Raw genomic sequence first — 15,847 nt, forward strand, 5'->3', positions numbered from 1 at the left:
TTTGATGGTCCATAATGCAGATGGATGAAAGGTTATTGTATAATAAAATATATGGCACGGTATTCAGACCTGAACTATAAATTATTCTCTTAAACTCAGAATAGGAGCATCTTGTCTCACTCAGTTTATGCTCTGGCTGAAGGACACTGGCGCGTGACTTGCATGTGGCCACTGTGAGCATGTGACTTCAACACAGACGTAACATGAACAGCTGAACTGTTTGTGTTTCTGGCAAAAAAAACCTGCAAGATATTTATGCTATTACTTGCAGTTTAAGTGATGACATGGAAAAACTGATTTTATTAGTTCAACTATCTCACAATTTGTCATTTAGTAGAATTTTATAAACAAATCACGTGATGATAAACTTTCTACCCAGAGTTGTCACTGTAACCAATAAATGCAGTGTTCTCAGTAATTGGATAAATGAATGAATACAAATAATTAGGCATCAGATATTAGTAGATAACTGTATGAAAGTCAAGATTACTGCATCCAATATTTGTCCTTTGCCTGCCGGTCACTTGGAGTATAATAACTACACTGAATTGTAAATGTTCTCCAATTCACAGAGACAAGTAATTGTAATTATATTACTAATCAAGACAACATTTAAGACCATATTAAGACTTAATTGTGTGATCGTTCCCTGTTTGCTTCTTGAATTCAGTCTTTTTTTTTCACTCTGTCCTCAGTTGCTCCAGCAGGCGACATCCACCAGTAACCAGAGCAGTTTCAATGGTATTCAGAGGCTAGGAGGTAAGCTCATCCTCTCAAAAGTCAAGATAACTATTCTGATGTCATCCTCTGTAAATAAACAGGCTGACACTTCTCATGTGACCAATCTTGTGACTCAGTTCTGTACACATGCATGGTTTTATTACCGTAAATCACATAACTCATTCAGATCAGTGGCATGTTAATAATAAGACTTGCTATCCGTGGTCTCTGCAAGCTGCATGAAGACTAGCACAAAGCACCTTACCACAACTTGAACCTGGAAAAACACGTGTGCTTTTAATTTAAAGAAACGGCATGTATGTGCAGCTTTATAACTAAAGAGGAGCTGTCATATTATTTGATGTTTATAACACCATCTAATCAGAGTAAATGTACCTCGATTTGTTCTAATATAATCAGACCAAAGAGACTTTTCTCTGCTTAGTTGTTTACTCCACAACATGTCAGGAAGATGTTTCTCTGCGAGTACGTGAGCACGAATTTGGTATTCTTCAATCTGATAATAACCTCCAGTGTGTCTGTCTTCTCTCTCTCGAGGTGTGAATCCTCTCCAGCTGCAGAACCTGGCCACGTTAGCCGCCGCCGCTGCCGCAGCCCAGAGTTCTGCCAGCCCGACCTCCGCCCTGTCTGCAAACAGCGGAGCCCTGGGGGCTCTGGGAAGTCCAGGTAATTAATCGCCAACATGCAGCGTGGTGCAAATTCATAGTGTGAGCATGTGTATACAATATTAAACACCTGAATCCCCTGGCAGCGTTGATGATCATTACCAGCTATGAATGTGTATTTTTGATTATTTGCTCGCTGAGGTTTTGACCTTTTTATTTAGTTTTAACTGTCAGTTTCAATCGCATGTTATCTTTACTTAAATGTAACGTGAATATAAACTAAGCCTAAATAACAACTCCTCACCCGTTGAGATATAAATGTCCACAGTAAGCCCTCCTGCCGCGATGATAGTTCCTACCAACTGCTCTGCAAAAACTCCCTGATCCGCTATTTGCCTAACGACCCTCAGCTATTCCTCATTTATTTTATGGGAGTTAATCATCCACATATAAAATGTTATGAGAGCCCCCATTTCCCTTTTAATCTGTGTAAATATACGTTGGCTCCATCTGTCTGAGTTTAGTATATTGCTGCTGCGATAATGACCTCTCCTCGTTAAGATTTTTAACTGCCCCCTCACTGCTGTGTCATCCTCTCATAACTATAACGGTGTGTGGCAAAGATGGCAGACGTTTAAAGTCATAGAGGTGTTTCGAACATTAGCAAATCAACCCTGTGGTAATCCGCATGCCCTTTTTTTTTTTTTTTTTTAATTTTTTTTTATGTTTGTCTCAACAGCCGGTTCAACAGCAGGGTCCAGTGCCATGAGCACTTTGGCATCTCTGGGCACCCTGCAGGGTCTCACTGCGAACTCGATGGGCCTCAACAGCCTCAACGCTCTCACCAGCAGCGTCAGTGGTAAGAATATCCTTCTAAATATTAAAAATGTAAACACATTTTGACTGTATACTGTAAGCGAGTGTACACTAAATTTAAAGCCACATTAAGTGTTTGTCTCTGCGGCTATGTAATGAGCCAGGTCGCCTGGCAAAAGCTAAATCTCACTGGCCAAATATGCTTATATGCATATGCAAGAGTGCATTACTGGTAGATTACTTTTTTAAAATATATATTTTATTCATGAGTTTTGCTTATTCACCACATAGAGAACCAAATAGACAAAGCGACACAACAAAACAGAACATACTAAAATATTGAAGAAGAAAAAAACAACACTGCCAGCTCAGTAAAGATGCACATGCATGTCAATCCGTGCAATGAGTGAAATGTCCAGAAGGGAATTGAGCGTCAGGAATCGAGTCCATGAAACTAAGACCGAGAGGTCAATGAAACCCAGGAAAGAACATTAACCTGGTGGATTACAGCACGATACAATACGCAATGCAATACAACATAATACAGTATAGTCCTATTGAAATAGGTCCCAGTGAGACACTTCTCCTTCGTAATATGGTCAATAAAGGGTCCCCAGACCTTAAGAAACTTGGGGTGGGAATTCAGGTAGATTACTTTTAAATATAAATGTTATTAAATCTTTTCAGAGTATTATGAACTACTGTGCTGTCTTTTTAAGTCTCATAAATCTTCATAGTCATGCATCTACAGCTCAGACCTGCTTTCCTTGATTTTATTTCACCATCTCACCAAAACCTGAGACAACATGTAACAACATAACATTTGTTTTTCTGCCCCCTGGTGGTCAACTTTACTTAATGCAGCTGGTTATGTTTGACATAGACGTTACACAACTTGCTCAAAATGTTTTGATTTGATTCTGTAACAGGTATGGGGGCCATGAATGGAGGTCTTGGAGCCTCCATGGCTAATGGGTCAGCAGCCAGTTCCATGGACGCTCTGACCCAGGCCTACTCAGGGATGCAGCAGTACACAGCCTCCGCCCTGCCCTCCCTCTATGGTCAGTCTCTCCTGCAGCAGAGCATGGCAGGCAGCCAGAAGGAAGGTGAGCACCAACGCACGAATGCTTCACATCTCCACACTTCTGATATTTCTGAAGATATTTTACAGGTGTTCTTTAAGTTAATTTGTATCTAACTTGAGTACCTGATGTTTTTACCAAATGGAGTAGGGCCAGAGGGGGCCAACCTGTTCATCTACCACCTGCCCCAGGAGTTTGGGGACCAGGATCTTCTGCAGATGTTCATGCCTTTTGGAAACGTGGTCTCTGCCAAAGTCTTCATCGACAAACAGACCAATCTGAGCAAGTGCTTTGGTAAGTGTGTTATCTGCTTTGGTCCCTGAACGCCTCTTAATGCTAACTGATACACCTTGCCAGTCTGGTCCTTTGTGTTCAGGACATTAGGTCGCCATGGTACCATCAGTGTTTCTCTTCTCTGTTGATAATGTGACACAGTGCAGTTAAAGGAATAATACTCTACAATAGTAATGATACCTATAAATAAAATTAACGTTGTATATTTTATGTTAAATCCATACAAAAGCCAAAATGTATAAACAAATTGTGGTAATGTGCTGTCGTCACTGTGTAGTTGCCAGGCAACCAGCAAATTTTCCAGGAAGTCATCACCCAAAACGCCCATAAAACCACAAATTGACACTTTTACACTTTCGTTTCTGCACAGTTTATATTCTCTGCACCGTGTTGTAGCTGCAGATGAAATATCTGCATTTATAATGTGTAACATTTAAGTTGAATCATTTTTTAAGTTGTCTTCAATGTAGTTCAAACATGCTCTTTTGAGGCAGTCCTCCCTCACAGTTAGAAATACGTGAAGGAAGTCATTTTTATGTTACACAATAGTGATCTTTTCAGTGTAGTTGTAATGACCTTAGATATGTTGCTGAAGTATTAAATAATCACATGTATAATGACACAAAGACTCTTAAGTGGATTATTATCTTGGTGTCTTAAGTTGTTTTCATCACTGATCAATCAATAGTTTTTTAAATTAATATTTAGATATGGTTTTTTTTAACTTAATGAACATTAACCAGGTTTTCAAAGTATTCTGCATCAATTTAATGTTGACAAAAAAAAACGGAATCTTTTCTTAATTATTGAGCCTGTTATGAAACGGCTTCTTTTCTTGAGATTATTGGCACTGTTAACACAAAAGTGACAGAATAATCTTATCAATGATTACATTTTCTGAAATAGTGAAATATGTGCACTTAAATGTCACAAATTAATGCTGGCATTCTGCAGGGTTAATGCACATCATCATTTCTGTGCATGTATTAGAGGAAATCGAATAATTCTTAAAGTTCAGTGACCCTTTTAACTCTGAGTACTTTAACATCAGTGTGGTCGATGCCTCGCTGTGAAGACAGATATAAAAACAGATCAGCTCTGAGCGGTGTGAAGAGCTCCATTTTCCTTCTTTTTGGCCTCAGCGGACGGTCAGAGTTCAGTTATTACATATCATTTCTGGTCAGCCAGAACTCATTCAACCATAGTTACCTACATAACAGTTGCTGGAAGCTAGAGATTATGTGATTGACGTTAGTTGGGTTGAGTAGGGGGTGTCTTCAAGCTAAAACAGGGTCTTTTTAAATGTATCTTCTACCTTTTTCGCTCTCAGGGTTCGTCAGCTATGACAATCCTGTGTCTGCGCAAGCTGCCATCCAGGCCATGAACGGTTTCCAGATCGGAATGAAGAGGCTGAAGGTTCAGCTTAAGCGCTCCAAGAACGACAGCAAACCCTACTGATCCTAGCCCCGGGGCCTCCCCCCCTCCCCAGCTCTAATGCTAGCACTGCTAGGGTAAGTTCACCCTCCAGCCAAGGTCACGACAGCAGAGACTCAGTGGGGCAGGGGGAAAGGAGCCCACCACAGGAGGGGAGACGCACCCTATTCCTAAAAAAAATGGTTGCAATGATCTTTCCACATTCTACTGTATTTCATTCCTGCGGTTTTATCATGTAATTTGAGTCAAATTAAATATTTTAATGTATGATTATTTATGACTATCACTGGAGTCAGTGTTCGCTGGAGGTATTTTGTGTCACTGTAATTAGTGGAGAGCGTCAGGTGTGTTTCCATGCCATCTCATTGCCTTCAGGTCAAGCTAGACAGGTTGACTAAGGATCAGTTGTGTTGAAGGGCTGAAGCCAGGCCACGTGCAGCAGTCCCCGAGCTTCAACCCGCGTTCTGCTTTTCACATGTAGTCTGTCTCATTTTGTCGCTCTCCCTATTTATCTCTTCTTTCTGTCCCCCACTCTATCGCTCTCTCTCTCTTTCTCTCCCCCCTCCTCTCTTGTCGTCTCTCGTTACGTAAGCCATGTTGAGCTAGGCTACCTCTCTCTTTTCTCTATTAACAACCTCTTCCAGTCATTCCATCCATCCTCCAAGTCTCCTCACAAGGGACTGGCTCTAGATGGATCTCTTTGGGTGCCAAGTATACAGTTTGTGCATGTCGGATTCTTTGTCATATGTCCTGGTGGTGTCACTTCCTTAAATCTGTGTATTGTTTTGTGTGTCAGGAGGAAGGGGAGGGGGATGTTTACCGCACTGTCCTTACTGTATGTGGTGATTGGCATTGTTTTTGTTGGTTTTGTGCCTCATGGCTAAACGATTCTTGTGCTGTGCCCCTAACTTTCTCTTCTCTCCTCTTTGTCTTCTCTCTCTGTCTCTGTCTCTCCCTCTCTCTCTCTCCCTCTCTCTCTTCCTTTTGTGTTTTTGTTCCTTTTTTAGAACAAATCTCCATGCCTGTTTGCTCATCATTAGCCTAGCATGTCTTCATGATGTTGAAAGCCAAGCCAAACTCCTGGCCTCATCATCCCACCATTGTCTGTGATGTCTCTCTAAGCTCGCCTGACCAATACCTGGCCACCCACTGACCCTTGACCTTAGCTCAACCTGATTTTTCTGCATGTACGTTCATTTGTTGTTTTTTTTTTTGTTCTTTCTGTATAGAAATGTGACAGGTGGGAGAGAGGTCAAGCAAATTAATGTGAAAACGTACCTACGTTGAATTCATTTAAGAGACCTTTTTTTTGGTTGTTTTTTGCAATTGTTTTTTCTCCTTGCGAATGTTTTAAAAAAACCTGTGGGATTTCTTATTTTAAATTTTTTGCTCTTTTTTTCATGTTGCTTTCTTTTTACCTCTCTCAGTAAAGTTCACTTGAAAGTTGAATACAGGGATCGGCACACAGCTGTGCTATTTGGTGCCATTAGCAATATGTTGGCTTCTTAAAAAAAAAAAAAAAACATGCTTACAGACCACTTTCCAACACTTTTGAAAGTCTGACCAGTAAAACCCCTCAGTGTTCTGTAATGATCTCTACATTTTGCAGGCAGTGTGAAGATTTTCACCTAGGCTATTTAAAACTTTTTTGTTGTGTTCATTTACAAAAATATCCAGTGTATTTACCTTTTTTTGAACTATTGATGGCACAATAAAAGGTACATTTGCTCTGTTTAGAGAAATGACTACCTACATGAGTCAACTTTTTTAGAACTGATTCACAAATAGACAATCTGTGGTTTAAATGCACACTTAGATTACCTATATTTTATACCATTGAATCTATAGAAGTTTAACTAACAGAACCCAGGCAAAACTTTGGGTTTTTTGTAGATTATGTTGTAATGTCATCTGTGTCGGGGGGGGTCTTCAGTGTATTGCATTTTTAAAGAGGACTAAAAATCAGTTTGATCAGTGTGACCTTTTGAGGGTCATTTCTTGAAAATTGAAAACACACTTTAAGTCAAATTTCTCTACATTAATTGTGATTTCAAGTTCTGGGGGGGAAAAAATACTATCAAAATTCTTTTTTCTTTTTTTTTTTTTAAGGGTCACATTTTGAGTATGTAGGCAATTTTTTTTTCCTATGTTAAAGATAAAAAGTTAAATTTAATGTTTAACTTCCATGGTACGTCTTGTTGAATTTCTGTGAATTTCTCATTAATAATTTAATTAATGGATGTTTCACTTTTGTTTGGTTTGGATGCCTCATGTTAAAAGTTAATTATTTACAATGTCTGTTAATCATACAGATGCCAGACAATGTCTTCTTTTGTTTTATTGTTAAAGTGCCCATGTGTCAAACTCAGTGTTTTGGATTTACACAGCATTCTTTCCTGTAATATTACCTACTTTTATGTACACACACACACACACACACACACACACACACACACACACACACACACACACACAGCGACACACAACACTTTTCTGTGGTTGCAAATAATGTGGGAGCCCCTGAAGAAGAGATCACTTGGACACAACACACAATCCGTGGGTCTCTGCACATTTTATATACGCTCACACACAACGCTTCTTTTTTCTTTCTTTTTTTTGCTAATTATTCTTTTAAGTGACTTCCTGTCGCACACGATGCACAGCACATTACTACTATTAAATCCACCACAATAGTGTTGGTTTACAAATACATTCCATTTTTTCAGCACAAAGTTTACACTTTTTTTATCAGGGTGGTATTTTGTCTATTGTACTTCGAGTTGTTGAGACAGCCCTGGTAAAATAACCACTTCACCAACCCCCCTCTCACCTCCCCCCAAAGAAGGGTTCCCGTAAAACCGCGTACCTGATGGCGCTATTGAGTTGTCGACTCAGGGTTTTTTTTTTTGTGTGTGAGAATCTAGATCACACGAGATTACAACACAAAAAAATGCACAATTTTCACCATTTGACCTTTTTCAGTTTGGATTTTTTTTCTTCCTTTTTCTTTCAAAATGCATTAATATATATCCCAAAAAAAAGACAGAACGCTACCAAATTTGAAACAGCGCTGGAAGAAGTGTTGTAGTTTTTTTTTTTTTGTAAGGAAAACGTTAAGCACAATTGTGGGAGCTAATCACTTTTGCAGAATGTTGTGTGTGTGATTATATTCCAGGATTTTCAAGGTTCCACCAGTTTCACTTTTTAATATGGGCATGTGCTTTTTACAGTGTGTTTTTTCTATCCAAATGCAATACAATATTCAAAGTGCCATATACGTCTAGAAACTGCCTACACATCCTTATTAGGCCTTGGTTAGAGATTGCTGCAGTTCGCCTTTTTTGTCTATTTACGCCAGTGTCATGATAAAGCTCTTTGTCACCTGCTCATGTCCCTTCCCTTCTCCTACCCCCCCTCCCCTCCCCTCACCCCATCCTCTACCTACTCTGTGTGTTGAGTTATTGGTAAATGTGTATTGTGATGTACTCAATTTGAACAGTTGGTTTAAAAAAAATGTAGATAAAACAATAAACTTCCCTATACATTTGAAGGTTAAACCTCTTTCTTAGTGAGTGTGAACACATGTACTGTAACACTTTGTGATAGGAACCACAATGTGCAGGACAAACGATCGATCTGGTGTTTTTAGGGAATCTGTATTCAGTTTAATAAAGTCGAGAACAAGCTAAAACTTTAGTTAAAAAACAAAACAAAAAAAAGGCGACTCGGGTGCCATTAAGTGATAAAACTGTGTCAAACACTGAAATGATTGCAGGTCTGTGGTGAAGTGTTACTGTGAATGAATAAAATAAAAAAGCACAATGTACAACCCACAGCGGTCCCAATAGAAACTTGACTCACTTCAGGGGCTTCCATCACAAATCCCATTCAGCTCTAACAATCACCTTCTCTCTTCTGTTGTTTTTTCATATTCTGAAGTGCTATTTTATTTTTTTGACAGTGTGGTTAGCTTTGCATCTCTAGATATTGTCTTGAACTAAAAGAAAAGAAGAAAAAAATAATCTTTTCCTGTGTTATTTTCTTGTCTGATAATCGGTAGGACTTTGTTCATGTTCCACCAATAATTTAATAGATGTTTTGTCTTGTCTTGATGAAAGCCAAAGTGGGTGCATCTTGATGTGATCTGTATACATACAGTAGTTTTTCTGTTCAGTCAGTATCAATTTTTTGAAACTGGGTGGGATTTGAACAAGTAAAAAAGAAAAAAAAAAGACATACACAGGCTTTCCAATTTCTACAACTGGTTGTTCATATGTATTTTGTACCAGTGAAGCTTTTTATATTGGAAATTAAAGGAAAAAAATCTATATTGGAAAAAAAATTGTCTGGCCTCTCAATGTGGCCTCCCCTTGACCAGGTCTTGAGTTTGGCCTCTTGGTGGTGTCAAGCAATTTTTTTTTTTCTTTTTAAGTTTTGTCTCTAAAAGATGCCAGATTTTGACTTTACGTGGATATCTACGTGTTCCTCACTTCGTTAATCAGTTTCAGTTTCGGGGGGGTTGGGATCCTCTAATCGTGGTAAGTTTCATGTTAGTATTTGTGCTGTCCACATAGTTTAATGGTCATCAGGATTTCAACAACTTGTGTGGAAAATTGTCTTAGTTGAAGAGTTAACTATCTGTTTAGTTTGAGCCTTGCTTTTTACCTGTGTAGAGTTTTCTGTTTTTTCCCATTGCGAAGTGTGTAGCCGAAAGACTCTGTGTTCTTTTTTGGTCAATGTTTGTTCATGTGTGGTGTGTTTCTTTGCCTCTGTCTCCAAATTAAACCATTTCCCCTAATCTGAACTGTGTCTTTGTGTGTTGTGCTTGTCCAGTGTTGTAAAGACATTTACAAACCACCCCTCCCTCCCCCAGTGTGTCATGTCTCGCTAACTTGTTTCTCTTCGTTGTGCTTCTTTGCTTAATTCTTAGTGTAAGCAACCAGATGTTTGATGGGCTGAGGGTTGTTGTGAGTGAATATTGTGGGCTTCAATGACCAAAAGCTATAATACACCTAAACTGGGTCTCCTATATGTTTGCAAGGCTGCATACAAAGGTATTAGTCAGTCTAGTTTTCACAGCTTCAGTTAGACTCTAATAAATGTGAACTGACTCATCTATTAGCTGATTACCTAAAAATTGGTCTACAATTTTGATCATTTGTTGAGGCCGTAAGAGTCAAAATAAGTCTGCCAAAGTCAATCAGAAAATTAAATTGCTATTTAATATTTCAAATGATTATTAAAGCAAAATTGTAAAACTTTTCCAGCTTGTCAAATGCAAGGTTTTAATGTTACTCTCTTTTTAATGATATGAAACCAATTATCTTTTAGATCTACAAGTAGTGGAAGATGATAATTTGAAACTGTGAAGGGGGAAATTTTACCATTTTCTGACATTTTTTAAAGGCCTAAAGGCTCCAAGTCACTTATCAGATAAAAATGCCAAGCATTTGTTGCTTCCAGCTTCTCAAAAGGGAGGGTTTGCCTTTTTCTTCTGTTTTTACGTCACTGTGTATGAAGGATATTTCTGTTGTGGACTGTCTGATAAACAAAACAAGCAGTTTGTCATCTGCAGCTGTGGGGAAAATGTGACATCTTGGCATTTTTCACTATTTTTAGACAAAATGATGAATCAAAAATATGAACGTCAGATCGTCAACAACTTAAATATGTGTTCATTTCAGCCTTACTCCATAGAAAAGCTCCTTAACTTTACTGAAACCAGAAAATCCATCAGATTCAGTGACCTGCAGTGTTGGTTAGATTTAAACATGAGTGAGATGGTGAGGGTTAGAATATGAGGTTCAGGACACAGAATCTGATGGGTCTCCAAATACCTTGCCAGCGGCACAGTTTCAAGAGAGATTGGTATGAATATCCCTTCAAAAGAGAATTGATGTGACCTTCACATTGCAGAGGAAGATTTTCACCTAATTTCCTCATTCATATTCAAGTATTTGACACAGTAACTGATTTGGTTTGGTTTCACACACCATTAGTGATGCATTTGGCTCATACTGGGGTCCATAATGGTGAAAACAGTAATTAAAACAGTCTTCTTCAGGGGAAGATTCAAGGATGATAGAAATGTGTATATTTTATTATAAACTGGCCTCAGCTACTTCAGGCCTTCATTTCCCTGTCTTCCTACACCCTGCAGTAAATGGGTTTCTGTCACTTGTACGTTCAGGGACAATGACAGCTCTAGCAGCACTGTAATAATTGTATAACACAACATAATAACAGTAGAAGAGTGAATTATTTCTATTAGGATACAGGAGGGACCAAGATGCAACATGCCTTGCATGTCTGATGACATAATGTGGTGTAGGTGGAGAAACTGATGTCACTGCCTCTTTAATTACAGTTTTCTCTGAATTACCGTATCAGCAAAAATAGCTGCTGTAGGTGGAGAAGTCCAAGCTTATTGATTACGAAAAAGTCACTTCAAAACCAATGATTGCTGATGAGTGTCCTTTCAAATGTGATGGGCCAAAAGTACCAACAAAATGGATCTAGATGTGGCAATCAGCCAGCACATGATAAACATCTTAATATTATTAATGTGTTTGAGGGAAATTGTTCAAGAGGATTACATGGAAACTAGCGTGTGATTTTATTGATTAGGACTATTAAATGCATCACTCTCAGATCCCTCCTAAGATTAACCCTGTCAAGACCACTTTTAGATGATTAACTCAGTTCGATTAAAGTTGAAATAACATCACCCTGTTTGTTCATTTGACGTATACTCTGATGAAACAGGACTATTGGGCGCAGCTTAATACAGGGACCTACACCTACAGGGCTTAATCATGACCAACATTTAAGACATGTTAAAAACAGGTTCAAAACATACAGTGAAATATATTTATGAACTACACAGATAACAGGCTTAACCTTTAAACAGTAAGCCGCACGCTGGACTGTCGGGCATCCAACAAGAACGTAGCATGTCTCTATATGTTGATGATGTGATCCTTTTTCTGATTTGTCTTAAAGACATTCTGAACCTAATCAAACAATTCAGAGAGTTCTCTGGTTATGATGAACAGGGGTCAGGATGAACATCTGCCATAAAGACACCATTTACAAATGCAAAAAGTGTTTTTGTCTAACTTCGGGTGTAAAATAATCATACCTTCAAACTGTGATCCACTAATGGATGGGATAATGTAGATATTAAACCATTTGACAGTGATGCCAGTATCAGTGATTGGTCAAGTATAATTGAATAGATATCTGCCAAAACTCCTCCGCCTGATCTGCTTTATCATTCACTCCCTCTCCTTTCCAAGTCTTTTTTTTGTTTTTTGTTTGTTGGAACAATAAAAATAATCTAGGCTACGATTGAAGTTGCTTTATTTGCCTTATAAAAGAGGAGGTCCACATCGTCCAAATCTACACTGGTACTACTGGTCTGCCAGTTACACTCTGCTACATTTTACTGTAACTCTGGTACCCCTCCTGCTTGGGTAAGCATCGAGCAAAAAGTACATCAGACTTCTGCCTCAAGCTCTTGGCAGATTTAAAACTTTGAGAAAAAACTCAAGGAACTCTTTTCTTGAAAGTATCATAAACATCTGCTATTGTGTACACCAACTGGCTGAGTCATCACATCACTTACAGCCTAATTATATGCATGATCTATGATAATGAAGATACAGAAAAATAGAAATGCATGGTAAAAATAGCATATTGTCAATACTTTATAGAGCCCCAAAGTTTCATGAATCACGTTTCATAAGAGGAGCCAAGCTCCACCTGGCTGCCGTGAAAAGGAATCATTTAAAGACAGACTGGAGGCAGGGAGAACAGATACCCGAGAAGACATGCAATAGATTGGGAGATGGCACACTTCAAGGCATAATGAAGTACAATTAATACAAGAATTAAATTACTGCAAAACAAATAGCTTAATGCAAACTTACATCACTCCAGTAAAATTGAATACAAATTTCATGATGCTTGAGATATTTGTTGTGAATGTTTAGAGTTAAAGGGAACATTGCTACACTGTGTTTGGGAGCGCTCAGATGTGCAGTCATTTTGGGGAAGCATTATACAGATGCAGAACTTAGCTGTCAATTATAAGTAGTCAGTGCTGATAGATTTCAGACTTCTCCAGGCCAGGAGAACGATCGCTCTCTGTAAGCTTATGGTTGAAGAAGACTGCAACCTGCCCCACTTTAGAGAGACTGAAAACACATTTTTAGAGAAAAAAATATTTATTAAAATATGGAAACCTTTCTCAGATTTTTTAGAAAATGAGAATTTCCTGCTATGAATGTCATCACTACAGCTGCTTTTAGTTTATTTCTTTTATGCCTTTATTTCATATTTCACACTTTTGTAGATCCTGTTTTCTTTATGTGTGTGAGTACTTTACATGGTTTTTATTTTCCTTGACATTTTTAATTACTTTTTGTACGTGTGTAAAATCTTAATAAAATATTGTTTAAAAAAACAACCTTGGTAAGGAATGTTAATGTAGAGTTACCCAGGAACAAGCACACGCCAGTTTTTACACTCCATCTATTCAATTTTTTTAGAATAGAAAAGATCTTTATTGTCCACCAGGGTGGAAAATTGTCTTTGGCTCACTGAAACATGAGGACGAAGAAGAAAACACATGATTCTTAAAAGGAAGAGACAGCAAAGCAGTCGACACTAACAAACATAGAGACACGGTCACATAACACATTAAACAGTTCATGTCTGTGGCTCAGATCTCATCGGTCACTGTGTGGAGTTAAAATACTGATGGCAGATTTTTCTCAGACCTGTAATTTAAGTGACTGCACTAGGCAGGAAGATAGAGACAAGACAAGAGTTTTGCACGCTAATCCTAAAATTTGCTGACTAACATAGAGGCTGCTGAGTCTTCTGAGTTTGGGTAATATAAGAGAAAAAATGGTTATTTTATTATCTGTAGAATATTTTTAACAAACATAAGAAAACCAGACATTGCATTGATAGTGTTATGTAAATATGTGAATGTCTTATCTACCATGAAATTACTTTACATCTTAATTCCTGGTGTGAAAGTGTTTTTCAGTGCTAATCTTCAAACACGTGTTTACACTGTGATTACGGCACATCATAGTGTGACAGGTTAAGTGTGATGAAGAAAAAGATTCCCACTTTCAGGATGTGGGATCAGCAGGCTGTCACACACGTAGCTGGTACAGTACATCCATGGCATTTAGAGAATGACCACAACTGCACTTCCTTTGTCGGTCAAATAATTAAAGTAGTCTTTTATCAGTCTGCTTTAGAGAACCTTATCAGATATGGTATCACAGCTTGGTTTGGTAACATCTGTGCTGTCCAAACTGGTCTGACTGATGCAGACTTAATGGAAGATTAAAGGGGTAAAACACAAACGTCCCTGCAGTCTACTTATGAAAGGCACCCTAAGGCAAGCCAATAGGATAGTAACAGACCCATCCTTTGTTCTACAGGCTGAGTACCAGCTACTGCCCTCTAGCAGGAGAGTCCCTCGAAGCAGACTAAATTGATTTAAAAAACGTTAATTTATCCCTGTGTCAATAAAACTTTTAAATAGTGGCAGATAAGTCACGGATGGGCATTGGATAATCTTTTATATAGGGCATTTTTAATGAAAAGGATTTTCTCTTTATCTTTATTAAGTGGTGACTTCTGCACAACATTTAACATTTAAGGATTAAGCTTCATATGAAAGCAGCTGTTTAGTAAAAGAGTAAAGTTTCTCAATACATGGCTATGAAAAGGCCCAAACTACTTGCATAAATTTCAAAAGGTTTGAATAATCTGTTATTATCTGATTATTATAAATGAATGAACACTCTGTTGGTTTTGGCAGCTTAAGTTATTTGACTCTCAGTAGTTCTGATAATGAGACTGATGAAACAGGATCAAGACTGATCATGTTGGTTTTTTTTAATCCAAGTAGCATAAATCACTGAAACGCCTCAGTCAGTGGAAACCTGAAACACACAATTATACCTCTTAACACCAGCTGTTGACATTATTGCTCAACCACTGACTCATCTTCTTACTCCTACACAGTGACGAAAAGTGAGGCAGCTGCAGACCTATTGTACTGTAGATCGAAACTTCCTCTACTGGCCAAAAGTTTATGGACACAGTTTATGGAATATTTTATCTTGTTTTCAGTCTCTTGATAAACTTAAGCTTTTTTTTGGTTATTTATCTGAGACATCTGATATCTATGATGTCATTCTAAACTGCAAATCAGGATTCAGAGCTCTGGATTATCTTTACAAGCGTTGATTTTCATGTATATACAGATCAGACCATCACATACTGTGCTTACAATTAATGAGGCGTATGCACAGCTGCAGTTAACTGTTGACTGAGTTCAGTCTCAGCTGTGTGAATTCAGGCTGCCCTTAAATGCTGACAAAACAAAGTTGATGCTGTTCTCATGAAATAGAAACAAAGCTTACAGCTCCTCTTGTATCACAGGCAAAGGTACACAGTCATTTTGTGCACAACTGCATTTAAAAGTTGATGTAAAACTTATATGAGGCTTCAGCAATATGCGTTAGTCATATCAAGTACTTATCTGTCACATTTACAGTCTTTTTAACATCAAATTCCCACTTTGTGTTTCCTTAGACAGTGCTTCCCTGTTGAGCTGCGGTGGAAGTATAGTAACAAAAAGACGGACGTGGTACTAAAAAATTCAAGTTCAAGTTTATTGTCGTCCCATTTGACTAATTTGGACAACTGATGAGTCATATTAGCTTCAGATGAACTTAAAAATATTTTTTTGCACTGAAGGATAAATGTGGATTTTTTAATCCATTACTTTTATAAGAAATCTTATAATGGCCAGTATGAAAAAGAGGAGCGATAAGAGCAAGA

General features: G+C 38.1%; 1 protein-coding gene across 6 annotated transcripts in view; it reads left to right on the forward strand.

Moving 5' to 3' along the window:
* LOC133981876 (CUGBP Elav-like family member 2) overlaps positions 1-9,776 on the forward strand; it is a 30,879-nt gene extending 21,103 nt beyond the window's left edge. For 3 of the 6 annotated variants that reach the window (XM_062420742.1, XM_062420741.1, XM_062420737.1), the window contains exons 8-14: positions 696-759; positions 1,279-1,407; positions 2,086-2,205; positions 3,092-3,268; positions 3,392-3,538; positions 4,869-5,049; positions 5,980-9,776. In XM_062420742.1, coding sequence (XP_062276726.1) covers positions 696-759; positions 1,279-1,407; positions 2,086-2,205; positions 3,092-3,268; positions 3,392-3,538; positions 4,869-4,996 — 765 coding nt within the window. In that variant the 3' untranslated portion in view covers positions 4,997-5,049; positions 5,980-9,776. Of the gene's footprint in view, positions 1-695; positions 760-1,278; positions 1,408-2,085; positions 2,206-3,091; positions 3,269-3,391; positions 3,539-4,868 lie in introns of all 6 variants that reach the window. The other 3 variants (XM_062420743.1, XM_062420740.1, XM_062420739.1) reach the window with 2 other exon arrangements.
* The last annotated feature ends 6,071 nt before the right edge of the window (positions 9,777-15,847 follow it).

This window comes from Scomber scombrus, chromosome 6 (genome assembly GCF_963691925.1).
Source record: "Scomber scombrus chromosome 6, fScoSco1.1, whole genome shotgun sequence".
In the NCBI taxonomy this organism is placed as follows: domain Eukaryota; kingdom Metazoa; phylum Chordata; class Actinopteri; order Scombriformes; family Scombridae; genus Scomber; species Scomber scombrus.